This window comes from Lichenostomus cassidix, chromosome Z (assembly GCF_008360975.1).
Source record: "Lichenostomus cassidix isolate B80296 chromosome Z, HeHo_3.0, whole genome shotgun sequence".
Classification (NCBI taxonomy): domain Eukaryota; kingdom Metazoa; phylum Chordata; class Aves; order Passeriformes; family Meliphagidae; genus Lichenostomus; species Lichenostomus cassidix.
In genome coordinates this window covers 66,836,909-66,864,106 of record NC_139511.1, presented here as the reverse complement: position 1 = coordinate 66,864,106, position 27,198 = coordinate 66,836,909, and the positions used below count along the sequence as shown (strand labels likewise).

The 27,198-nt window shown below is 43.9% G+C and overlaps 1 protein-coding gene across 3 annotated transcripts in view; it reads left to right on the top strand.

Moving 5' to 3' along the window:
• Positions 1-27,198, top strand: part of DNAI1 (dynein axonemal intermediate chain 1) — a 136,287-nt gene that overhangs the window by 74,788 nt on the left and 34,301 nt on the right. For 2 of the 3 annotated variants that reach the window (XM_085042522.1, XM_085042524.1), the window contains exons 14-18: positions 5,631-5,720; positions 10,325-10,409; positions 12,258-12,337; positions 18,835-18,983; positions 19,807-19,906. In XM_085042522.1, coding sequence (XP_084898648.1) covers positions 5,631-5,720; positions 10,325-10,409; positions 12,258-12,337; positions 18,835-18,983; positions 19,807-19,906 — 504 coding nt within the window. The remainder of the gene's footprint in view (positions 1-5,630; positions 5,721-10,324; positions 10,410-12,257; positions 12,338-18,834; positions 18,984-19,806; positions 19,907-27,198) is intronic. The other variant, XM_085042523.1, reaches the window with a different exon arrangement.

Here is a 27,198-nt window from a genome sequence, read left to right as displayed (position 1 = left end):
TAAGGAAAGCGCATAATAAAGAATATTTAAATGAGACAAGCTCTTGCCCATCAGCAAGATCAGATTGAAAATACCATAGAGTACTTAAAGAAATAGCCAGAGCAATTTCAAGCCATTACATGCATTTCAGAGGGTTTTTGGGCTACATCTGTAATGCATTTTTAGCAGAGGCTGGGGCTTATGTGCAAGCCCATTTACAACGTCTGAGCTGAGTGAGTACCTTGACTCAGAGGCAGGGTTGGGGTGTACTCTGGGGCATGGATGAGGGCAAGCACCACACTGCTGTCACCTGTGGACTCACAGCCTTTCACACACCTGTGACATGGGCAGACTGAATTATGATAGTTTACTGTCATCAGTCCCCAAACACTGTTCTGGGATGCTGTAGAGCCAGTGTCTGGGAAAAAGGTTCCTGCAGGTGCTTTCCTCGAAGGGCCTGTCCTTGAATGAAGGAGGGACTGTGGCATTGACAGAGTACCAGAGCCCAGGAAACAGTGTCTGGACAATTTACCCAGCTAGAGGCATCCAAAGCCAGCTATAGGGCCTCAAAAAGTGTGGATAATAGCACAGCAGTGCATCAGGTTTCACTCTGGGCTGTAGGACAAGCATGGCCAGGGAACGGAGGAAAAATCTCAAAGAGCCAGAAGGAGTGGAAAAATGTCTGGAGGAAAATGATAAGATTGGTCCCAGAGAACTACTGACTAGTCAGACCAATTTCAAAGACTGGAAAAGCACTTGAATAAATGGCAACACAGTTGGTAAATGTCTAGATAATAAGGTGATTCAGAGAAGCCGACATGGATTTGTCCAGAATAGATTATCAAGCCACTGTAATTTCTTTCCTTTTTTTCTAGAGAAATGGGCCTCATGAATAAGAGAGAGGCAGTCGAGGTTATCACCTCTATCCATCTTGACTTTACTAAAGCTTTTGATTGAGGCTCACACAGGTGACATACATATAACCAAAGTAGAGAAATATGAATTAGGTAAAATCACCATAAAGAGACTGCTCAGGTGGCTCAGGCAATGTGCTCAAAGAGCAGTTATACAGAGCTCGCTGTCAGACTCTGAAGGTGCTTCAAGTGAGACTCTCCAGCTGTCACTTTGGGTGTTTTTTGATCAATACTTTCATTAACAACTCAAATTACAGAATAGGGAAGCCCTCCTGGGAGGACAAGGCACTTTGCAGGACATGATTATGTTCAAAATTATCTTGATGAATTGGAAGAAAGGCCCAAAATCAATGTGATGAAATTCAATAAAGACACGAGCAAATACCACATTTAGAGAGGGGAAATTAAATGCACAGATACGAAATAAGAGATGGCTGGTTAGGCAGCAGGGTGCCCGAGGGGAAGCATAGCAGATCACCACCAGTGATCAGCAATGCAATACTGTTACACAAAGATATGTGTCATTCTAATTAATTAGCAAGAATATAAGAGAGAGGAGGTTGTAGCTCCTGCCTCAGGGTGGCCCTGTATCATATATTTGCAGCTGCAGAGCCAGGCTGAAGGGGAAGAACAGGAATGGTGAGAGCTTGGTCCTGAAGGCAGGACCTGGAAGCAACAGTTGAGGCAATTGATTTGAGTTGAAGAGGGAAAAAAAGAGAAAGGAATAGTGGCACAACCTTTTCTTGCCTTTTTGAAGAGTGTTCTGAAAAGAGGAATAAACTATGGTTCTTTGCATCCACTGGGGAGATGGTAAGGAGTAATTGGCTTGACTCTTGGTAAAGGAAATCTGTATAAGGGCAATTAAGCACAGATGTATCTACAGGGAGGTTGTTGAGTACCTGTTGTTGGAGGCTTGTGAGAGCAACCTATGTGAATTGTCACCAGTGGCAGAGGAGTGTCTGATCTTGCCTCATAGAACAGATATGCTTTTTGGGTCCCTCCAAACCCTGCATTGCCATGATGATTTTGCCTAGGAGTGTACTGATAGCCAGGTTTGCACTGGAAAGAATTTATCCCCAGGTCATATTGACATGGACTTTGCTCAGTGGCCCAAGAAGGTGTTTGCATGCCAAAGTCATCTGGGTGTCTTACTTGGCCAGTGCATGTAAGGGTGACCTGGGGAGAATTTGATAATGCCCTTGTCTTTCCTCTTTTCTACCTGGGGCAGATTTTGCTAGTCTTTTTCAGGCATTGAATGACCAAACTTTGCCTTATTTGACTTAGGGCACATGTCAGGAGGGCCATGGTGCTGCAGTGCTGACAAAGGATTCACTGAAGGATAATTAATAGGAAGGGAAGGAATTGCTCATCAGTCAATGTGCATGTATTGTATGTGGCACCCCACACCTGAGTTTAGCAAGGCAGGGGCAAGCCAGGTCTTGGTTTGCAGTAGCTGATGCCTGCACCACACTCCAGTCAGCCTCGTGGCCAGGGTGATTTTGACCAATTGTATTCTGTCAGGGCAAGTGACTAACAGCCTGTGTCCCATGCAAACGGATCAAGCATTATTTCTTTCATAGGAATGACATCAGAAACATGGGCGTTTTCAAATCAGGTTGGATAAATGGTCTAATCTCCTGCTGGACTGAAGCCATTACCAGCTGCCACAGATAAAAATGATAGTATTCTCTTGCTAGAAATGAATGGATTATTGCCCTGCTAACCTGCTGTACATAGTAATGAACATGCAGGTCTTAATATTTATTTTTCTATACATAAATAAGGTTTTGAATAGTCTCATCTTCTTTACAAATAAACGGGCTTTAAGAAACCAAAAGTGATAGGCTGTTCTTGTAGTGATGAGTTTCACGCACTGATTTTGCTCTACAAAAATAGTCAGGTTAAAGATCACTGAAAAAAAATGGCTTGCTTTTGTTACAGTTCTCATCATGATCAGGGACAGAAAATGCTTGCTGCTTTGTATTTTGTTGTCTCCTCTCTGCTGTGTGCACACACTTTCCTTCCTCATCTGCTTCTTTACTCTTATTGTATCATTATTGAACTTTTGCTCTAAATTGTTTCACACAGCCAAAATCCTTGGTTGATTATCACATGCTTCAGGGAGAAGATTAACTTCTTGCCACTGTGCAGACAGTTGCCTGGTTCGTTCCTCAAATGTTCCACCCCTCACAGCATGGATACTGCTAATGACAGGAGGTTGTGCCATGTTGACAAGCCTCTGGGAGCAGAGAAAAGGCCAGTTCTGAGCAGATGCCCGATTTGATTGCAGTGTCATGAGGGCTAATTACTCTAATAAGCATTTATGGGATTCAGAGATCAGGGGGAAAAAGATCACAAACACAATTAAGGTGTCAGAGTTGTTGAAGGAAAATTGAAAGTATTAAGTGCCAATTTCTGGTTTCTGAAATTCAAGCTAACATCACTGAGAGCTGCTAATAGTCATTTGAGGGCAGAGCCTGATGTCCCTGTGTACAAGCTGTGTACAAAATGTACCTAACTCAAGTACTGTTGACTGCTTTGAATATAGGAGCAAGAGTACCCCAAGCAAAACAGCCTACTTGCTTTTTGGGGCTGGTGACTCCACCTATCCATGTACTGGATGAAGAGAAGTAGCAGTAACACCTAACTGAGTACTAACATTAGAAAACATGAATAGATCTCCGTCAGAGAGAGGACATGTGGAATGGGCAAACCCTGGGGTAAAGCTCTTTGCTTTGGGAATGCTGGAAGGAATTAGCTTGGGAAAATCCCCCATGACTTCATGATAGCTCTTGTGCTGTTGATCACCTCCAGATAAGGTTTCTGCAACGCTTTATGTCTGTGTAGACAACAGGACTCAGAGGCTGTGTCTGCACAGGATGGTGGGGATGGACTACAGCTGCTGAACCTTCATCCTTGTATTTTCCACTGGTGTGATGGGCTGAGAAGTTTTTCTCAAATATTTGGGAAAGCAAACTGAAGAGAAAGAATATGAGTTAGAGGGGAACTGTGTTGGACATACACATAAAAACATCTTACTTACAATTTTAGAGTGACATTTTAAAAGTCTTTTGATTCAGAACATGACCCTTTTTCTGTGCCCAGTATGAAGCATATTGGACATGTTTTTGTAACCAGTTACCCTGGGCTCTGCATTTCTCACCTTGAATTAAAACTCCTCACTACACCAACTCCTTCATCTGAAGGAGCTGCTGGTGGCTGTCACTGTCAGCAGTAGCTCATGATCCCAGGGAGATTTTCCTGGAATTGATATACCCAGCACATTTTGGGCACATTGAGTCAGCCTTGGCAATTGCTGTCCTGTTGAACCTGCCTTTTAATCATTAATAATTTTGTTCTGGGTCCTATTGAATGATGCCATTCTTCTACTGCCAGATAGCAGAAGTAGTTCTACAATTTCACTTGTGCGAACATGTTCAAAGGTATATGCCACTCAAGGTTCTTCAGTTGTGTCTTATAGGCATGAAAGTGCCATTGTGATGTATTCTCAGATGGCTTCCTTTTACATTCTATTATTCCTTCCTCAGAACAGGAAGGAAACCTGTTCAGTGGAGGGTTAACTACTCTTTGCTGAGTCTCTTGCTTAATTTTCATGCTCCACAGAACTTCACAGTATAAACAATTTTACAAAAGAGAATTAACAGTTTTACACAAGGAACTGTCATAGGAATATCCAATCTGTGTAATTAAAGTATTGAGAATGCTGTTTGTTTTCTGGAATAGGTACGAGTTACATATGTGGTCATGGATAGAGTATTTGGTAAGCTCTGGGATAATCATACCCATTTATCATGTTTATGGGTTGATGTTTAGGGAACTTTATCTGCTCCACTGCTTGCACAGGAACAGATATACCTTTGAAAAGCTCCACAGAACCTTCTAAAGTGCTTGTCCCCATCCTGAACTGACAGATGCCAACAGGAGTGTGTGCTGACAGACCCAATGACAAGTCATTCTTTTCCCTTCAGTCTGATTGAATTCCCAGATCTGAAAATCGAGCGTTCTTAATGCTTTTGGTGTAACTGAAATGTCTCTTCTAAACTGTAAGCCATTTATCTGAGTTCTAATCTCTCCTGCTGAGCTGTCACAGTCAAAAGGCAAATCTCCTTACCAGGCAGACAGATGCTCTGAAGGTGTAGGGAGGATTTCAGTTTTAATGGAGAAGTTTTCATCTCCCTGAAACAGAAGTGCCCCAAGGACCCATGTCACATGTTGCTTGCAAGGGCTTGCTTGCACCCCACATAGGGACAGAAAGCTAATTTGAGGTTGTCTGGCTGAAGGGAAACCATATGGCACCACACTTGGAGGAATTAGTCAAAAGTGAAGGGCAAGGCTTGTGCTTGGAGACCTTTGTGTGGCACCACTGGTGGTGTTTGGAGGTGTCTTGGGGATCTCTGGGATGGTGCAGAGCTCTAGTGCATAGCTCATTCATCTCACAAGACCCATCCTTGATGGCAGTGCTACGGTAGCTGTGAGTCTCCAGGGGAGGGGCTTTAACCCCTTGCTGGACCATCCTGCAGGAAAGTGACTGGCAGGAGTGCTGAGGACAGTTCTAAACCTGCTCGTGGAAATAAGTGTTCACACCAGCAAGGCTCCGGGGAGCAAACCAGCTGGTCTTTAGGAAGGATTTCAGAAGACCTTGCTGGGACTCTGTCCTGCTAATACTGAATGTCCTGTGCTGACTGCGACTGTCTTTTTGTTTCTTCTTGTTTTAAGGTCAAGTGGCAGAAGGATGACATGGAAAACAATGCCAACTTCTTCTCTGTCTCCTCAGATGGGCGGATTGTTTCATGGACTTTAGTTAAGGTAAACAGTGGGTGGCAATTTCTTTTTCCAGTCAAATTATAACCAATTGCCTCAAAAGTTCAGTGATTCATTAGTGTTATTTTTATTTCTAATGAGCCAGGTTTGAAATGTTAGCAATAGCAGGTGGTGCAGTCACAGCTGGATCTGGGGCTCCACGTTAAACTCTGAAATGAAGCAGGGTCAGCCTACTCCTTTTCAGGACCTAACCTTCATCCTGCCTGCACCTGTAGCACTCCATGGGCCTGAAAATGAGAGATAATTTTCCTGCTTGGCAGCAGCAGGAATTCAAGACTGGTTCTTGTTCTCAAACTTTCTTTGTCCCAGAAGGGTCAATCAGACACAGAACTGCGTATAACAGAAAATTATCTGCGTCATTCCAAGGCTTCAAGATTCTCATCCCCAAAATGCTCCCCTACAGATTGCAATTTGGAATGGGAGAGGGTCAATTTAAATTTCTCCCCATGTGGGACAGAGTGAGTAGTACATAGTAAGCTTGCATTTGCAGCAGGATGGCACCATGCTATCAGACAGACAGAGGGTTTCTCCCTGCCATGACATTGCCAGCTCACACCCAATAAACCTTTTTTTAACTAGTTTGCATGCCCTGCCTTTGTTCTCTTTTCCTTTTGGATTACATTGAAGTATATTGATAGAAACATAGAATTACTGTCCCAAAATGACCCTTAGATTTATGTCTTTCAATCCCAATATGTGTTTTTTATTGCTGGCTATTTCATTTTACATTTGAAGATTTCAAATCTCTTTCTACAAAATAATTGCATTGCCCTAAATATGAGTTAGAAGCAGCTGTCCTATTATTCCTCAACAAAAGAAGAAATTTCTTTGCGTCCTAGGATGCTCATTTTTCAATCTATTATACCAAGCTATCAAGGCTTGCCTGTTCTGAAATCTTTAGACCTTGCTGCCATGGCAGGGATTAATTTCTGGTGTTATATGTAAATCTTAGCCTCGTGTTCAGTTCAGGAACAGGAACGTCTCCTAATGAACAGTGTAAGCAACATGCAGATGACACAGATTTTGAAATTATTTTTTTAATAGACTTTTCCAGTTCATACATGCAGCTTCAGAACCAAAAATCCCTCCACAAGTGTGTCCCAAGTCCTTCTCCTAAACGAGCTCCCTAGACAAGGACAAACTAAGAGTGTCCCAGTACTCAGCTCCTGTTTTATCCCCTGAATAGGAATGCCCAAAAGGTTTGTGTTGAAGTGGGCAATACATACCTGCAGACAAACACATCCAGCTGAGGTGATTTGGCAGGGTACACTTACCAGTTGAGCCCCAGTAACTGACTGTGCTCAGAATGGTCCCCTTAGGAGGCAGGAAACACTGGCTGAAGTCTCTTTCTCAGAGAAAGGCCACAACTGGGACAACCTAAGAGTCTGCAGATGGACTCTGATAGCAGCTCACCCAGTAGAGGGTCTTTTGCACCAGTGCTTAACTGTGTTTACACATCATAAACAGTGTTTTTTCTGTCCCTTGGACACATAGGTATTTCTTTCTAAGCATCCTTGGAGGGGCTTCTAAGATCTGCATCCACTTAACACAGTGTAATTGCTAATTATTCCTTGCATTACTGTAGTGAACTTGGCCATACCCGTGTGAAAAGACTATTTTAAGATCTTTTAAAGTAAAATTACTTCTGAAATTGCCGGAACTAGTATGTATCTATTAGGCAGTGATGGAAAGCAGCAAAATTTTAGGTACTCTCTGCTTAGGACAATTTTTGGGGGAGACAGAGATTCAAAAGGGAAAACAAGGAACAGGATGAAAAGAGTGTTTTGTTATAATCTGTGCTTTTTTCATCCAGTAAGGAGAAATGGACAATCTGCTTAAATTCCAGTTTTACAAGAGCTTTCTCTGGGTTTCATTTAGAATAAAACTGAAGACACTCCAGAGGTCTTCTATTCTACAAAACCATAGTGGAACTAGGGAATAAATGAAAGACTGCTTTGTTAATCTTTTTGACAGAACTATCCAGAAATAAAGCTTCTTCAAACACTGGTAGCTGTTTGACACTTCCAAAGCTGGAGAGAGAGCACAAAGTGAATGATTTAATTCTTTCTTCCAGCTGAATATTTGGCAAACCACACTGAAGATTTGCATAGAAGAGTTGTCAAATGTTAGCTAGGGACAGTTGATATGCCTTGACCATAATGGTTGTCCCTGTTAGAAATGGGCACAATCACTTTGGACAAATTTCACTGAAAACCACATGAGTTCTGTGTACTTAGACTATCTTGACTTGGCCTTGGGTCATCTTAAAGGTGTAAAACACCAAGGAAGGATGCAGAGCTTTTGCCACTGGATAATTCCACTCCCCCGCCTTGGGTGCGCACATTGCCTATCAAAAAGGAGAAATGTCACAGCTGCTTCAAAGAGTTGTTTGGGAAGCAGTATGGCACTGCTTCTCAGGCTGATGCTCACCAATTCCGTGTTTGATTAGTAGTTGCAGTTCACCCCCTCCTGTGTGACCTACAGCTAAATTACTGAGCAGCTCTGGGCTTCCTTCATCACTTAAGGCTAATAAGAACTAAGGGGAAAACAGCAGCTGTAAGGCCTGATTCACTAATGCTTACAAAGTGCACAATTGTTAGGCAGAAGCAACATATTATTGCTCAGTATTCCAGGAAGACCAAATTGTCAGCAGGCTGTTTTCCCCAGAGGAATATGTGAATGGCTCTGGCGATAAAGAGTCCCAGGAACAGAAGCATTTTTCATGCTGTGAAGCTGGGTACAAAATAAAACCAGCACAGCAGGGGAGTCTGCATAAGCAGGGTCCTTTGTGAAGGAGAGGGGCTGCAGAAGCTGTCCACAGGGGTCTCTGCCAGGTGAAGGTGCTAGGAGTCATTGTCAGAGGAAGGCTGCAGAAAGCTGTGTGCTTAGAAAGAAGGTCTCTTGAGGTTTGCCTTTTTACCAGAACACAGAGACAGTGTGCTAGCACACCTCTGGGCCTGCCCAGATCACACACCTGGCACATTGGGTATATCAACGTGACCAGCTGCAGGCAGCTCCAAAGCTGCTCTTCAGACCAGACTCATGTCTTGGACAGGGCACACGCTCTCTGGAGAGCAGGCAGAGCTGGGAGCCTGAGCAGGGGCAAGTGCCTGCTCAGCTTGTCCTGACTGCTTTCCCAACAGCCCACCTGCACTCCTGTTTGGATGTGCAGTGGAATATGCTCTGCTCCTGGTTGCTCTGGGCACTGCTCTTTCCATTTCTTGCACACCTACACCAGCATGTGTGGCCTCTTTCTTAGCATCACTACTGCCTTACCCACTGAATCAGACTTGTGACCAACATACTGTAAGAAGAGTCATTAAGCTGGAGATCTGCACAAATCTGTCCTGCTTCTTGCTGCTCTCTCAGAAAACAATTTACTGCCTTCAATAGGCCAGGGCGTGTGGGAGTGCTGCAGTGAGAACTAGTGAGAGGGAAGTACATTACTTTAATAGGTTTTGACCTGTCTTGAACCTTCTGTGAATTTGTACACCCAGAATATGATAAAAATGTCTTATAGAACATTGTCCCCTCTGAACTGCAGTACTGAAGAGGTGCTCACAAGGTCTTCTCCCACATTCCCCAGCATGATAATTCCTGGGGTTGACTCTGCCAGGCAAAATCCCTTTTTCCCACCTGAATCCTGCTCTGGGCTAAGAGAAGCTTCAACTACAGCTTAATTCACCGAGCTGAGAAGTTATGTTTTGTTCCCACAATGCTTCAGTAGAAAGTTTGCAGATTCATTAGAAGATCCAGTCCACAGCCCAGACTGTTCACTAATCATTAGTTGTTTGTTTTTTTTATCACATTATCAGAGAATCACAGAATGGCTGGGATTGTAAAAGACTTCTGGAGCCCCAGAGTGTTCTTGTATTCACAACCAACTCCATTCTGCAGTGGCATTTTAACTCCCAAAGCTAGTCTAAGAATGGATCTTTAAGTCTGGTAGATTCTTTGTATTCACCCACATTGTCTATTTTCATCTGTTTTCTGTCTCGCACCTCAATTGTAAACTCTTTGGGGCACAGCCTTTTGGCCCATTGTTCATACACCACCTTGCACAGCAGCGTCATGAGAGCTCTTTAGAGCTCTGCTGAGAGCAGAAACATGGGGCACTTTTCCCCTGGGGGAAGCTGCTTGCTAGATGTAAGCAAGCATCTTGAATCTCAGAGCCCATGAAGTTGTGAGTATTGGGTACTGAGGCTGCTCTGGGGATAAGAAGAAGATATTAAGAAGAAGATTAAGAAGATCTTAAACCACACAGGGTGATTTAACTGAACACAATGTTTTAAACTGACTTTGTCAATCTCCACTAACAAACATTGACCCCAAAACCCAAAATTTTCCAGGTCAAGTACACATGTTGAGGTAATATACCAATGGCTCTCAGTTCCAGTTCACCAAAGCATCGGTTTCCTGAAGGTTTTATGGAAAGCAGCATGTTAGCAAGCTGCCAAATGTGAAACATTAAGCAACTTCTGGACAGCTTTTTAAAATTCCTCCATAAAATTTGCCATTTCAAAGTACTGAATGTCTCTGTATTGTTGCTGCAAAGCATGCTATTCATGTGGAATCTCCTCTGCCTGCAGAATGAGCTGGTTCACGTGGATGTCATCAAGCTGTCAGCAGGAACAACGATGGAGGGGCCAGAGGGGCTGCAGCTGCAAATGCTTGGTAAGAGCCCAAGTCCTTGCCATGCTGATTAATTACTGACACAAAACCTCTAATCAGTCATTCTGGGAAATTAAATCGGGAGCAGGGTGTTGAGATGGAAAGGAGCTAAAGGAGGGCTACACCTCCTTGCTTTCATCATGTACTAGGGCAAAGTCTGTCTGGAGAAATGGCTACTAACTGAGTCAAGTTTTTCTGGTTACATATTGCCTTTACTTGCATAAAAACATGAACTGAACATTTATTCAAAAAGCATCCATTTTACTGGGCTATCTCTGTGTGGATAAGGCACAGGCATTACCTGTAAAAGTCAAAGCTCTGTTTTGTTCTTACTGTCAGACACTGACATGGACAGGCAAAATCAAGGTGAAAAGCAGCCTCTGCCCTTTTCTGGGTTCACAGCTCACCCAGCTAGCCTCATCAAGTTTGGGCTCTGTAAAAGCACAGCATCTACTTTGAGCTACTTTGTTAGGCTCCCTCCATACAAAGTGGAGTCGGTGCAGTCTTTCTGGGCTGAATCCTCTCATCCTGATCATCCTGCATTTGAGATAGGATTGGATGAGTCAGCTCTGGAGGTCCTGAATTACACAAGGATGTCCTTGAGGAATCCTCTTATCGTCCCTCTACACCTGCTTTTGGCTGAGAAGATGGAACCTGTGTTTGGAGGAGGGCCTTGCTCTGCATTTAAGAATTGCTGTGTTTCTAGGCTAGTAACCACTGATTAGTCTGTGAGAAGCTTTGCAGTGCCACATAGGTTGCAAGAAACCAGCTAAAGCAGTTCACTGCAGAACTCTCGGGGGCTTTGGGATTATTTGTTAGTGTTACTGGGAAATGGATTTTCAAGGACTTGTTGTGAATATTTAATAATCTACGCGACTGTTAAAAATGCAGATGGTATAAGAGAGTTGAAATTACCATTACAATTCCTTTGAGAACTACATTTTGTTAACATTAAAGATGTAATGCATAAGACAACTGCCTGTGCAGAAAGTTTCTGTAACTCTGTGCCTCTGAGCCTTGTCTGCTTGTTCCTCTTTCTTGTGTGATGGTTGCTGTGGTTGTCCCTGCTGGTAGGGACAGCCTCAGGTAGCTCTGGCACTTGACAGACATCCCATCTTCTGCTCAAGAACCCTGCTGAAATTTTCTTTACAGCATGTGAACTGGCTTTCTTGGATGATGATGCATCTGCCTCAGGAGCAGAAGCAACAAAATCTCAATGAGTCACATCCTGTTTGCGGTTGACACCTGTTTTAAACATAGTTCACAATGTTGCACAATTCAGGGCTTTTGACTTTAATAGGATCCTTCTGTCACTAGCGGAGGATTTCTTCCCGAATCACATTCTTTGCTATTGGCTTTACTGAAGTTGAGCCTGCTAAATGGATTCTGAGTAAAGGGCAAAAAGAGCACATGAAAGTATGATGGGGTGTTTCATCACTGGTCTCTTTTATGCGTAGTAAACCACTTACATTTTTGTGGTTGCAAAACAAGTAGAAAAGATATGTTCTTCCCCAATAGGAAGTGGGCCAGATCCTCACAATGTTTATGTTTGCACCAGGCATTTTCAATTCTCACCAAAAGGAATCCTAGGCTAAATTGGTTTTCCAGCTCCATTTTGGTTCCCTCAGTTCCCTTTTCCATGTCTTTGTGTTGGCTTTTCACCTTGCACGTCTTGGGGATAGGCACAGCTTGGAAAGTTTAGTAGAAGGTGTGGCTTTGATTTCTTTTAGGAGCTCCTGACTAAGAAATGACTTCTGAAAATGCAGGGGGTGTGTGTTTACCATAGACAGAGAGCATGTGCTGGCCAGCTGAAACAATTCTCTGTGTGACAGACCTTTCTTTTGTTAACAGGCTGTGGGACATCTTTTGATTTTCACAAAAAGATAGATTATTTGTTTCTTGTTGGTACTGAAGAGGGAAAGATCTATAAGGTAAGAATTATTTCTTTATCCTTTGTTTTACATCCCCTGACCCATGTGTGTCTTTTAGGCTCATCTTCTGAACTGTTTGCTCAGGTGGTAACAAAGTACAGCTTCAGAGCCTGGTCCTGTCCTGGGATGCCCGTGGCGAGCTTGAGACCAGACGAGCACTGCATAGGGTTGCAGGGAGCTCTCTGCACAGACCCAGTTAAGACCCAATTTTTTGCAGAAACATTTTTCATGCAAACTGCATCCCAGAAAATGCTTTGCAGATTGCAGCTGTGCAAGTGAAGTGCTAAGTAGGATAAGAGCAGAACTTAAAAGGCATTGATCCTCTGTCCTCTTGACTATGGGGAAATGGCAGGAGAAATATCAGCTCTTTTGCTTTTTAGACCTGTTATCCTGAAAGCAGTAAGGCTAATGAAGCCATATTTCCTATGGATCAGTGTCCTGCAGCCCTTCCCTTCCACAATTACATAGAATCATTTAGGTTGGAAAAGACATCTAAGATCTTTACAGATCCTTTTCCCAGTCCCACTTTCTTCTTGTTCTCTGATCTCCAGTCCATTGCTACATACTCGAATCTTCCTCCTCCTGACCACAACACACTGTTGCCAGCTCAGTGATCGCATCTCCACACTACAACCCTTGGTTCCTGCAGGCAGTGCTGGCTACCTCCCTTCCAGTGCCCTCCTGCAGCCTGGTGCCTTGGTTCCCAGCACCAGGCAGGAGCTTTCAGCCAGCTCCAGCCATGTGGTGAGGGCAGCAGCCAAGCTGTGCTTGCCCTTCCCACACTGGGGGCACTGCCCAGATGTTTTGTACTCTGTGGCCATTGCTTTTCACAGAATGTGTAAGAACTAAATGTTACCACATCCTACGTGCAGCCAGCTTTGGCTGAAAATGCCAGTGAGGGCAAAATTTGTTTATGAAGAGAGACAAGCACACAGAAGGACACAGGCATCATGTTTTCCTGAGAAATTGAGTTAAAAATAGGAAGTTTTGAGTTCTGCTGCATTTAACCTTGCAAATACAGCCAGTAGCTCTTTACTAATACAGCTGTTATTTGTGCAGCATTCCCTTGATCTGGTTCTGGGCCTCTGTTAAATCCGTAGCCACAGCCCTTGATCTTGGGGAGTGGACAATCAGCAGGAGGCTGACATGCAGAACAGATGCATCCAGCCATCCCTAGAGGATGATGTAAACTCCTTCCCCCATATCCCACCTGCAAAAGGAACCTGAAACAGAATGAAGACCCAAAGGAAATCATATTCTGAAATCAGTATCAATCATTTAGCCAAGATGTACTTAACAAATATGTATCCCTTGCAGAGGGACAATGCTGATTGAAATCTCTCCCTCTGCCAGGCAGTATCTAGGGAGGATTTCTGCGTAGTGCTCACTTGCTTTGGACAAGGTACAGAAGGGAGGTGGGAGGAGTGGGAGCTGAGCTGTTGGGCAGTGGACAAGTGGGTAGGTGCAGTGTTTTTTTGTTGATGCATTCAGGACACAAAACATCCATACAGTCATGGGCAGATGTTCTGAATTGTCTGGTCACCCACAGGAATTGTTACCCTGGGTATCTAAATTGATGGGCACTGTTGTGTCTAGTCCTGATCAAAAGGCTGTAAGGAACCATGTTTTAACGTCCTCTGTGCTTGGGTGAGTGATGGATGTAGATGGGTGTGGCAGTGTATGTCAGTGGGAGGTGGGGACCATCCAGAGAAATATTCAGGGTTGGTGTCTTGGCTGAGTTACACAGGAAATTCATCATGGAGGAGCACTGGACAGGAGAGAATTTGGCACTGAAAAAATTGTAGGTGTTTCTGCCTTTGATAATCTTTGGTGAAACTAGAACTAGGATAGAGTTTTATCATAACTCATCCCAACCATGAAGCCATGCAGATAGTTTAGCAGGTCTTGAGTGCACAAATGTAGAAAGATACTGTTACATAGGATCTCCCCATTCGTTGTCAGTGTTACTAGTAAGCAACATTCTTGCATTGGTGAGCCTCAGGGATAAGTGAACATTGTCACATTGTACAGCACGATTCTATAAAACTCTGGTGCTCCAATGGGCAGGAAGAGACTATCTTCAGTCAGATTGTAAGGGTTAACACGGGGAAGAGGAATGTTGCATCTAGCATGAGCAGGCTTCCAGTGCATCTACAAAAAACATGGGGAAGAGTGATTCCACCTTAGCATCCCCCAAGAGTTTGCTACAAGCAGTTTCAAAAGGTTTGGGGTCAGCTGCCACTCCAGGCATTTTTCAAGGACTGCCACTCACCTTCATCACATACTTTATTGAAACACTGCACATCTGAGCCCAGTACTGGAGCTACCCTTGGACTGCCTGTTGCAGCCTTGCTCCACTCGGATGCTGGGAGCAGGGACAGTCCCACAGCAGCCTGAGCAGCTCCCGGGTCCTGTGGCTGCACTGAGCAGGAGTGAGCTGCTCAGATCTCTGTGCTGCACTTGCATGTTGACTGAGAGGGACAGACTCCTTACATGCTGTCTGAGTCAGGGATCAAACATGGGCTGCTCTCCACATGGGCCGAATTTTAGATTATCGATTAAATAAATTGGAAAATTCCAGGGAAACTTTTTTTTTTAATCTCCCAAGAGGCGAGGCATGCCCACAAATAGCATGATAATGTGTTAATTTTTTAGCTGCAGAACACTTATGGTGAAGTTCTGGAAATGGCTTAGTTAATAGTGTTTCTGAAGCCAAGAAATCATTATCTAAATTACACGCAGACCTATCTATTGTCCTTTTATGTAGAGAAGAAACTGTTTCTGCATTAATGTGATTCTGTAATGCAATTCGGAATGCTTTTTTTGTGTATCTTATTTGCTGTTTAGGAATTGTTCAGCTTTGGTATCAGAAAGTATGGTCTCTGAGATTGGTGTTGAAACATTGTGACTTTAAGTCTTTGATCAGAATTACTTCCAGTAAACAGGCCTACAACAGAAAAATTGTGAGAAGATTTGAATTTACTCATGTAAGAAAGGTTTTGAGGTTTTTTCAGTCTTAGGCAGTTTTCTTGAGAGCGTAACAAATGAATATAATACAACCTAGTGCAAGACTGAATAAAGAAAAGGTTATTCTAATTTTAAACAAAACTAGTTTCACTCATTCTCTCATACTATGTGCCAGAAAATTTGTATCTGTGTGTTCAGGACTGGATTATTATTATTATTACAGATGACAAAGGGTGCTAGCTATTGAATCCTTATCACATCTCTTGCATTTTCCCTCAATGAGGATGACAAACTGGTTTCTGGACAGGCTCTGACTTCCAGTGACCCTTTAGTAATAGACAGATCATTTGCCTCAGTGTTAATTTTGCTTTGTCTTAGGCAAAGTTGCTTTCCTTGTCCGAATATTTTATGTCTTGAGTTCTGTTCCTCATCTTCTCACCTTATCTTTGGAGCTTCTGTCTGTGTTCTGTCCGGTTGTCTAGCTCCTGGACTGATGGCATCATCAATTACCACAGTTTCCTTCTTTTAATGTTTCCTGTTGTTTCTGCTGATGTGTTCATGTATCTCAGTTTCTACTTGTAAGCCCTTCTGCAAATCTTAGCATTTCTGTTACTGATCTGTACAAGCATTCACTAAAACCAGAGAGACCCTCTGGTGTAGCTAGTGACAGCCTGTCCACCACAGCATAGGGTATGTTTGTGTCAGTGGTTTCTGAAGAGCATCTGGATGTCCTGACCTGCCTGGGAGTGCCAGTGTTGGGCAGTATTGTCTTTCTGTTGCCAGATCCAAACCTTCTCTGAAAAGGATGCTTTTTGGATTTCTGTATTCTGTAGACTCTCAGTGTTCCTGTGAGTGAACTGAAGAAACCTTCTACCTTATAAGGACACTAATAACCATCCATTCACTGTGTATGTGGGAGAGTTGTGTGTCAGACTAACGTCTAGCATAAACTGAAGTGCTGTAATGAAGATTATTTGTGAGTTTTTTGTCCTCAGAGTTCTCCTTTCCTCCCTGTTTTCCTCCCCCATGTTTTGTAGCCTTGTCAACAGTTGTCTTTGACTGGTTTCCTGTATTGCCATAGATGTATTTTTGCTTTTCTGTCTCATCATAAAAATACCATTTACCATTCAAACACATCTACCATCGTTTAAGCAGGAGGAAAACACTCTCAGCAAATTGGAGCAGTGCTCTAGAAGATCAGACAGGCTGCACAAATGCCTTCTCTCTGAATCTAGTCATACTCTTCAAAGCTCTCCTGTCAGAACTTGGGTGTCACATATTCCAGTGGTTTTCTTTTCATCCTGACATATCTAATAACTGTAGGGTTCTTGAACTGAATAGTAGGGAAAGACTTTACCAGCAGTTCTAGTTAGCTCAGAAACTCTTTTTATTCGTTAAAGTCATACTTCTTTTCTGAGCTTTTTCTCAAGTTTGCGGTGTTTCTTCAAAATAAATCTTGGGAAGAAAGCAGCCCCGTCTTGCACTCAGAGACAATGATAAAAGTTGTGGTGAATGTGGTGAGGGGCTGGCAGGCACTGCCAGAGCACAGTGGATGCCTTCAGGCTAAAGCAGGCATGCAAGGTTCATTTCTCACAAGGGACACAGGCTGGAATCTGCCCTACAGAAACCTTTTTGGTGCTGATTTCATAAAAAAAAATGCAGATGTCTTTCCTGCCATGGGGACTGCCCAGCGCTGTGGATCAGTACATCCCAGGACATGATGGATCTCCTGTGCCAGAGCCCAGAGAGCTGCACTGATCAAGGGCTCACCCCATAAGCCTTTGAAAACAGGGTGCTGAGCATTACAGTTCTGTTGGAGGCAAATCCGGTTAACATCTCACTCTTCAAAGTTCTCAGGTATTAGGGACCTTCAATCCACACACTTGAAAGGACAGATGGATAAAACAGCTTCTCTCTTGTGTTAATTACTTGTGACCTGTTCTGTCTGTTTCCAGCAAAGTGACTTTCAAAACAAGCCAAGTACTGATCTTCCTGATGGCTGAACATTAAGAATTATGAAATAACGTTATGAAACATGACATTAAAGGAGATTCCTGACTCTCAATTAAATGCAGGGACAGCAACTCAGAGTATGCAACAAACTACTAGCAAGCTATAGACACTGTCACTAAGTCTCAGTGGGACATGAGCTGCTTTCTTGTTTCCATTTCATACCACAACAAGCCTCTCAGGGATGTAGGAGCTGCTACTGTAGGAATGATTTAGCATCCTTATTCCAGCACCAGTGGACAGGTATGAGCACCCAGAGAGTGTCACTTGTAATGAACAGTTAAGCCTTATGATTAGTTAGATCTTCGGTTTGCAAGAATTAAAGTCATGTAACACTTCAGCAGTCTTGCTGCTTGGGCAGATGTGGGAGTAATGAAAGGTGCTGAAAAGTCATTGTTATGACAGTACTGAGGCAAACCAACAGAAAATCCTGAAACCAACTCCATGCTGCTGTGTGGATACAGCTTGTGTGTGAGAACACAACAAAATGACATTCCTTGTGAAATGTGATCCTTGTTGCTAGTGAAGGAAGCCTCTAATGTGCTTGGAGGGGAGGAGGTTTGGGGAGGATAACCTAGTATTTCCATGTACACAGAACTGACAGGATCTGGATCAAGTCCTCTTGCAGCCAATTAGATTGTAATTTCTCCCTGCTTCATAAACTCACACACCAAGTGACTTTTCCAAGGGTCCCAAATGTCTTCCAGCTCTTGCAAACATCCTACCTTTTGCCATTCAGCAGCACCCACTGCTGTAATGCTGCTGGTCTGACCTTTGCAAATGTGTTTTGGCATTGCCTAGTTCACAGGCTGCTGTTGGCTGCCATTCAGTGGGGTCCCCTGGCCTGATGGGGACATGCCTGAGTCCTGGTCAACCTCTGCAGTTCTCACACCCCTTGGGGAAGTCACTAGTGGCACAACAGAAAGAGCTGCAGAATCATGTGATGGGGCAGACTGTCCAGGGTGGTGGCAGGGAAAGGACTTATAGCATGTTTCCAAAGTCCTTAGACTCAAAGGGTCTGGTTGGACATTCATGTGCTGAGAGCACTGGTCATGGAGGTTTTAACTCTGACACTTCAAATGCAAACAGTGCTGTGAGCATTTGTGCTCCTGAGCAGCACACAGTGCTGTGAGCACACAGTGCTCCTGAGCAGCACAGGGAATGTTCTCCCCTGCCTTTCTTGTGAACCTTTTACACAGGAGAAACAGCAGGAGCCTGGGCTGGCAGGAAGGCAATGTAGCTCCCACAGTGGAGAAATGGTCTCTGGGGCCTGGCTGTTTAAATCCAGATAACTTTAATTCCTATCTCAGTGCATTGCAGAGGGGAGCAGGATGTTGCCTGCAAGTGGGGTGAAACAGCATGTGTTAAATTATTGGTTTTCTGTAGCACCTCTGGGTACCAGCCACCTCTTCTCAGCCAGCCCAAAAGATCCTGGGAGGAGTATTCAGAAGCATCTTTCTGCAGGAATTTAAGCTTCAGGTGGTCTAGCTCTGATTACTGAGTAGTTCTTTCCATTGCAGTGTTCGAAAAACTATTCAAGCCAGTTTCTGGATGTGTATGAAGCCCATCACATGGCTGTGGACTCAGTCAGCTGGAGTCCCTACCACTTGAAAGCCTTCATTTCCTGCAGCTCTGACTGGACAGTCAAGATCTGGGATCACACCATCAAGTAGGTCCTGCTGGGTGAGGAGGTCCAGCTTGACATGCCAGCTGCACATGTTGACTCTGCTCAAACCTCAGCCTCAGTTTTCCTCCCAGGTGTTGATAATGCTAATTGCTTTTTAATGTTTTGTACTCAGATTTGTACTCCTCAGGTATGAGATACAAGATTTAGCATCAGCTGCCCCAAGAACTTGCAAAGCAGTGTAGCTCAGCACAGAGCCTGGCTGCTTTACTTTAGACCTGGCTTCCTTCAGGCAGAACCTACTGTGGCGGAGGACTGCTACAGAAATGTCAGGGACTGGCTTCTAGCCTCAGGGGCCAGAAACCTCCTAAGAGCCAGAGAAGCAAAAAAAAATTGGAACATTTTAAAATATGGAGTGAAGTTCGGGGTTAGTGGTTAAGCAATGCCTGGTTTCAATCAGGAAATTGATTTTCTTGTAAATCAGTCAGACTCACATATTTCCTGTTGCCAATACTGCTCTAATATTCAATGTTGTTGTCAGGAGTCCAGAGAAGGGAGATCATTTTTTCCCATATGATTATTAATATTAACCAGAGAGACTCCATCTTTCTGTGTGTGTTGGGAAGAAGCTTTCAAAATGCTTTCAGAAAGAAAGAAAGAAACATGCTACCTCTCTTCCAATTGCAGCAGATCAAATCTTGACCCATTTGTATTGGTGCTCAGCTTTGCTTTGGCTATGGCTGTTACCTGACATGGAGAAATACGCAATACCCCACTTCTGCAACATTCAAGTGTTCTTAGCTCAGTGTTACACTTCCAGAGTGGGACGTGTTTAAATGAATTCTTCTCTCTGTGTGTTTTTTTATAGGACTCCAATGTTTGTTTATGACCTGGGCACTGCTGTAGCCGATGTTGCGTGGGCTCCTTACTCCTCCACAGTGTTTGCTGCAGTCACCATTGATGGCATGGTGAGAGCCTGGGAGCAGCACTGCTCTGATTCAAGCTGAGAGACAGTCAAAGGAGATTAGGACTTAGCGTGGGAATGGGCCAGCCCAGTCCTGACCAAGTATATCAGGGAGCTGCTGATCCCCCCCAGCAGGAAGGAACGACCACAGTGACAGGCTGAGTTGGCTGCTGCTTCCCTGAGCTGCTTGCAGGGCCATTTGGTTAGCTCAAGGCCATAAAACTATTAATTCCTGTTTGCTAAGTCTTATTATAGAGGACACAGAAGTTGTAAAGCAACGGAGTAGGAAATCTGGGCAGCAGCATTTCTTAGTCTTTCTCCCACTAAGATCTACCACACATTTACAATCAACAGGGCCAGAAATCTCCCAGCTGCATCCCAGTCATGCAAACAGTTGATGTTAAATCACGAGTCAGAGGGCTTTTAGCAGGTTCTGAAGATCAGCTGCATATTTAACTAGAGTCTTGATAAACTCATCAGAAATGTGAGTGGATCTTCTCCTTGAAGCACGAGGGCTTCTTGGGGGCCAAGCTCCACCAATTCCTAGCACAGGCGAGCCAAACCTCCCTTCAGTCCTAGTTTACTTCTCTTACTCCAGGGAAGGAGGTATTCAGAGGACAGAGAGGAGAGCAGGAATCAGGTTGCTTTCTCCGACCCTTTCCTGTCTTTGGCATACATATCCCTAGGCATTAATCCCTTACTCCTTCTCAGAGCAGGTATTGAAAATGCGTACAAGTCCCTCCCTGCTCTTCTGTTGACCATGTCAGTGCAGGTGTGCAGGTTGCACATGGTAGGATTAAACACTGAACTTCCTCAATGTGAAATCCCCAGTACATCCCTGGGGATGGAGAGATGATGTTCCAGATCAGAACTCCCCCATATGAGCTGACATCAGGGCATTGGTTCTGAACTTCCAAGGTATAGGGAAATAATAGAATAAAATGGTTATATACTTACACCGATATTAAAAAATCAATTATACTAATATGCCAGGGTCATCCAGTAGAACTTTGTTCCAATTAAATGAAAACATTTTTCCACCATGTGAGGGTATTTCTAAGAGTAATAGTTTGGTGATGAACTCCTTAGACCAGTCCTAATATTGACATGATGGCAGCTATATTTTTGCCTCTAGCCATCCATTGCAGTAGCTCAGATGGTTAATTTGGGCTTGGCAAGTAGCCAGGACATGTAGCTATCTATCAATACTGGTTTAGTACTGAAAGAGCACATTGCTCTGTTACCATGGCCTTCATGTTTAGCTGGTATAAACTGGAAAGTTTGTGCAGTTTGGCCAAAATACTCAAGCAAAAAAGGATGGCCGTTATGAATCCCTATCATTGAATTGATGCCTTGGCTACTTTATTGCAGTTTAACCTTTATGTTACAGCAAGAAGATAATTTCGCTGATACACTGACTCAGGCTGTGAATTTGTCTCTCCCAAGCAATAGAAATCTCTTCACCGGGTCACCTGGTCTCCCTGGAAAGCTCAGGATACCACAGCCTATGGAAAGTAGTGCTGATGCTCTTCCCTCAAGTCAGAGTCAGGATTGGGTCCAGATCCACAGGTCCTTGTGGATCTGTCTGTCCCCACTCTCCTATACACCAAATGAAGGGCTTGCATGAAGGCAGTGCACATCTCTGACTTGTCATCCACAAGTGACATTGTGTGTGCCCTCAAACCTTGCAAGAACCCTGCTGAGAGTGGCAACTTTGATTGAGTGCTGGGGTGAGCAGAGCAGAGAGCCGTGGGCACCCCAGCTGTGTCCTGGTGCCTAAGAGTGTGGAAGAGGATGGAGATGTCTGCAGGCAGGGTGGGCAGCGTGAGCAGAGGGAGGATAAACACTGTGTTTACTTGGATTTTTTACTTATGTGGTCACCTTTTGGCAGTGCTGGTTCATCTCTAGGGATGTTTCATGCCACTTGGGTCCTTTCTCAGAGCTTTACCTACTCTGGAGAAACTGCTATGCAATTGGCAAGAGTTTGTGCCATGGGGTCTTCCCATCCCACCTACAGGTTTTCCCAGCCACATTAGCTGCAGCATCCATGGACCCAGAGTCCATATCAGACTATTGAGAAGGCAAAAGCCTGTTTGACTTGGCAGCACTGCACCTGGGGTATCTCACCTTGGCTATCCTTTGATCTAATTCAGCAATCATAAATAGACCCTAATTTAGTAGGATCTAATTCTGCTTTATGCCCTCTATCCCAAACTCTGAGAAGATTGGCCATCAGCCAGGAGCAGCCCAAAAATGGGCTGCCTAGCAGGACAGGCCAAGGCAAGAGCTGCCTTCCCACTGCAGTAGGCTGAGCAGGACTCATGCTGATAGAAATACTGGGCCTCTGTGTTAGCCACTAACCATGCTGGCTGCAGCAGGGTGTGTCTGACATATGGCTTAGTTTCTATTGTTGGACAGAACCTTCTAGATCTGCAGTGGAAGTGGAATAAATAGTTGTTTACAACCTTTTCAATTCTGGACATATTCCACTTTGTAGCAGAGTGCACTTCTTGTGAATAACTCCGTGCCTTGCAAAGGGCAGGCTCCATTAATGCTGGGGAAAAAGATTTACATTAACAGGATGTGCTGTGATTCTACAAAACAGAAAAATGCAGGACATGAAGCCAGAAAATAAAACATTAAAGGCCTCCTGTTCACAAACAGCCTCTGTCTTGGCATCTGCACATAATCATGCCTGCAAAATTTGAAGGTTGCCTGGAGGTGGTTTTAAAATCAGGCCCTAATTTCAGCCTTCAAGAGATACCTGGCATATTTTGTAAAACATTTTTCATTACGCAAGCTGATGCTACAGGTCCAAAACGTGTATGAGCCCCCTAAGACTGACTTGGAAATTGGGGCATTTTAGAATATAAAAATCTCTCAATCCCCATGAATCCAAGAGGTAGGGATTTAATGAAAGCTGTAAATATCAGCGTCATTATCATAAAATGTGTTTCTTGGCAGCTGGGCATCTGCTTTGGACAGCACTACTTCTTCATAAATAACCCAAGTGTGCACATTCCACTGCTGGTGCAGTGGATAGTAACTACTACTACTGCTCTCCATCATGTTCTGGTTAATTTCCTTAGTCTCCTGCTCTGCTTGCTGAGCATTTTATTTCAGAAAGATCATAAACCAAGATTCATAAAAGAGAACACCTTGTGTTGGAAGAAATGAAAAAAGAAATGAAAAAAGAAATGAAAAAAGACATGAAGGAAAAAATTAGCTGGGATGAGAGAGAGACCTGCTTTGAAAATAAAAAAATGAAATTGGAGGTGGATTTGAATACCTGGACACTTACACTTAGGTACAGGAAATGTGAGGATATTGGTCAGCTTATTGTAATGACAGAGGAAAGATAAATTGAAGAAATGGAATTCAATCCTGCAATCCTGCAGCATTCAACAGCATTTGCTTTTGGGAGTTTGATTTAAGTCCATCTCAAACTTATATTTAAAGTAAGGAAAAAAAAAGGAACATGTAAAAGTGGGAGTCATACCTGAAATTTCCTCTTGATCTTCTTTTACTTACATTCCTTAAAGAAGGAAATGGTGTTGGCATTTCCTTCACTTCTGTGCGTGCAGAATTCATGCATGAATTGTTACTCCTGTTAGAAAGTAACTTTTTCTGTTAGAAAAGCCAGACTCACACCACAAGTGTCCTCCTGGCTGGATCCCAGGCTGTGTGCCGCAACTGCCCCGAGCAGTGGCTGTGATGGTGTGGTCAAGCTGGGCTCATTCAGCCTGGAGCAGGAGCCCAGCAGCCTGCCAGTACCTCCAAGGAGGTCACTGAGAAGTTCAAGCCAAATCTTCACAGCAGCTCATGAAGTGATGATGAGATACAACATTTGAAGTGAGTTGAAGTGAGGGGTTTGGGCTGGATGTATGGAAAAACTTTAACTCTGAAGGCAGTCAAATAATGAAGCAGCTTGCTCAGAGAGGCTGTGCTGTCTCTGTGGAGGGCTTCAAGTCCAGATTGGGTACAGCCCAGAACAACCACATATCTGTCCTCAGAGCTGACCTTGCTTTAGGCAGAAGGTTAGAGATTTCTGTGAGTCTCTCTCAACCTGAATTGCCTTCTAATCCTATGACCCTGTGAAATGTCCTGTGTGAAAAGGATAAAACTCACGGGTTTTATCACAGGCTTGTTCACAGCACAAGTCCATTTGCTCTCATGTTTTTGTGGGCTGTGTTCTTCATTACTGGTGCAGCAAGAGGAAAGTGATGTTATAACAATCTTTAGTAAATATTGATGATAAGATAAATGCCATCCAAGTGCTCACTCTGCAAAGAAAACTAGTCAGACACTTGCTCCATTAGTGAAACTGTTGACCTTTCAAGATGTGAAATACTTGAAACAATCCAAACCTTCAGGAAGTTAGTTAATGGTTAGTTAATGCTACTGCTCAGGAAGTGAGTGTGCTCTTTCCGGCTTATATAAACCTATTTTACTGTTTGTACAACTGTTTTGAATGAGAAGCCTTGAAGAGCAGCCTTCTGTTGTATCTCACTCACAGGATAACATGCCAAGGTTATTCTGCCTGCTGGCCTTGAAGCTCACCCTTTCTCAGCTAAGAGAGAAGCACTTGCCTAGTGCTGGCATGTGTGTGTGTACATAGAGCAATTTGCAGAAACTTGCTGCCTGTTTAGCATGGACTGGAAGCAAGAAAACAACGTCTGTTTTTAAAATGTGAATGGTTTTGCAGACAAGAGGCCTGTTAAACCTTTCAGGTTTGCAAATATTTCCCCGGGTATTTTTTACTTAGTCTTGCCTCTCCTTGTAGGACATGAATCAGGGATACCAGCAGGCATCTCATCTGTTGATGCTTTTGCCCAGAGGTTTCAGGACAGTGAATGTGACTACAGATGCCCCTGCTGCATCTGAATATTTCCTCCTACCCTTCTGCTGTAGCCCATGGGGGTTTTCCATGCTTTATGGAGCCACCACTAGCTCTGCAGGGCTGGAACAAGGTCTTTCCTGACTCTCTGCATTGTGGCCAGGCAAATTACACAGGTGTAAAGACAGTAAATGAGCATGAGTCTCTTTTTCATCACCCAGAAGGACCTTTGAGTAGGCTGAAGTGTGTAGGAGCTTTCTTAAAATGGCTTTGAAATTATACTTGCAGCACAAGTGGCCATTTCTTGTAAAACTGTTCATTTTCTTCTGCTGCAAAACTTTAAAGGCTCTTTCTTATTCTCTGCTGAATCTTTGAGATTGATGTGGACTGCTGGAGAGTCAGCTTTAGAACAAGGGCTGGTGGCATGTCAGTACTCAATGAGATAGATGGTCAGAGTTCCAAAATTAATGCTGCCTTCTCTTTGTGCCAATCAGACTGTTTCCCATTCTCCTCTCCCTGCCGCCAGAGTTTTTGTGTATCAGCATTTCTCTCCCCTAGCTGCTCTTTTTAGGGAGTAAAACTGGCCTGGAAGATTTTGGTTTGCTCTTGCAGGCTTTGAGACTTCACTTGTATACTGACACAGCCTCCATCCCATCATAGTGTGCTCTAGTGGGCACCAAGCCTCAAGATGTGCACTGGGCATCTCAGGACACTACTGCTCACTCACATCCATTAGCTACTGGTTGCAGGAGAGGTGACTGTATCAGCATGGTAGTTGGTTTCAGTGCAAAGTCAAATTTAAACCCCTTTTGTCGATGGCTTTGTGGGAATTGTTTTTTACACAGAGGCTCACAGGCCAGTTTTTCATTAATAAAGCTATTGCTCTTTCAGATTATGAAATAAAGCATTTTGACAAAACTGGTCTGCTGAGATTAACTGGTTCATTCAGCCACATAGGAACCAAGTTTGCCTTTTTCTGCTTCATGGATGTGTGAATCAAAAAAATTACTTTGATGGCATCTCAGAAGGTTTTGTATGTTGATTCATCTGTTAGACTTTGCATAAAAATCTATGGGGGCATAGAGTCCATCATGAGAATCTGCAAGAATTTATGAAGCTGCCCTTCTCTGCTATTAATTAATTAATTAACTCCTAGGAATGCCTCCTCAGTAGGTTTGAATTTGCAAGTTTGGACTTTTGTTGTTTTGACCACTGAGAGCCTCCAGCTGTCTGTCAAATCCTTCTGCACAGAGATTGCAGCTCCTGAACCTTGATCTTTATTCCTTGGCATTTTATAATGACCTGCAATCTGTGCTGGTTCATTTTAAATGCCAGTCTCCAAAGCATGACAGTTCAGTATCTGCCTTGTGAGCAGCTTTGCTGGCTGCCATGGGGTGCAGGTGGCAGAGAGCAGTGACTGCCTCTTCCCATCAGACATGATGCTGCACTTTCTTGTGCAACTGCCTGCCCTTGCCCAAGCCCCAGCCTCCAGTGTTGAGTCTCCCTGGCAGGGCTTATCCAGGACCCTGCCAAAATGTGAAGAGATGGAGTTTGGTCATAGTGTACGAGGACATAGTTTCAGCCTGACATCAGGGGCTGGGCTGTGGGTCACAGCAGAGAGAGCACAGGGGGACTGGCACAGCTGGGGTGTATTCAGGTAGCTCAGCCTTCAGAGATTTGCCTTGGGAGATTTGCCCTGGGACACTTACAGGACTGGTTGAAAGCTGCCCTGTTCTTTATCGGGTATTTGTGGTGGATGGCAGAGTAGGGAAATGTCAGAAGACTGGAAGAAAGACTCTTTGCCCAGTATCCAGGAGGGTGACAGTGCAGAAGGGATTAGACAGGCTAAATGTGCTATCCAGACAGATCCTGGGACAAATTAATGGTTGTTCTATTTGTGAGCACTGGTAGAACAAGGAGCAGGCAGTCTAGTAAGGCTTTACTAAGACCATATCACGTAAGACCAATCTAATACTGTTCTTAAGAGTAACAGGCCTGGTAGATCAGAGGAAGGGAATGTAGCACATGTTTGCAGGTTGACTTCAGGAACACTTCTTATCCTAAATACTGAGGCATTCAGAGGATAGCCAGGCTGGCAGAACTGGTGACTGACAAGGAATTTAGCTTGGATAAACAAGCGCTTTCTTGTAAAATGGTATCTTGGGGTTTCCAGAAGAGGCCAAATGGTCCTCAGCTTGTCTGAATGAATAGCAACTCTTCTACATGCTGAGGCTTTGATTTCTCACTGACTTGTGGGAGCTGACTCAAATCACCTAAGGCTGATGCTGTTTTCCTACCATGTCAAATTGGGAATGACCCAATTCTTACTGAATGAGGAAAAGATGAGAGATGCAGCCCTGCAGTTAAGTCAGGTGACAGACATTCTTTTTCCTGCTGCATCATGCGCCCTGAAGCAGCAGGCTGGGATGCTGCAGGATAGAGGGATGTGCTTAGACCTC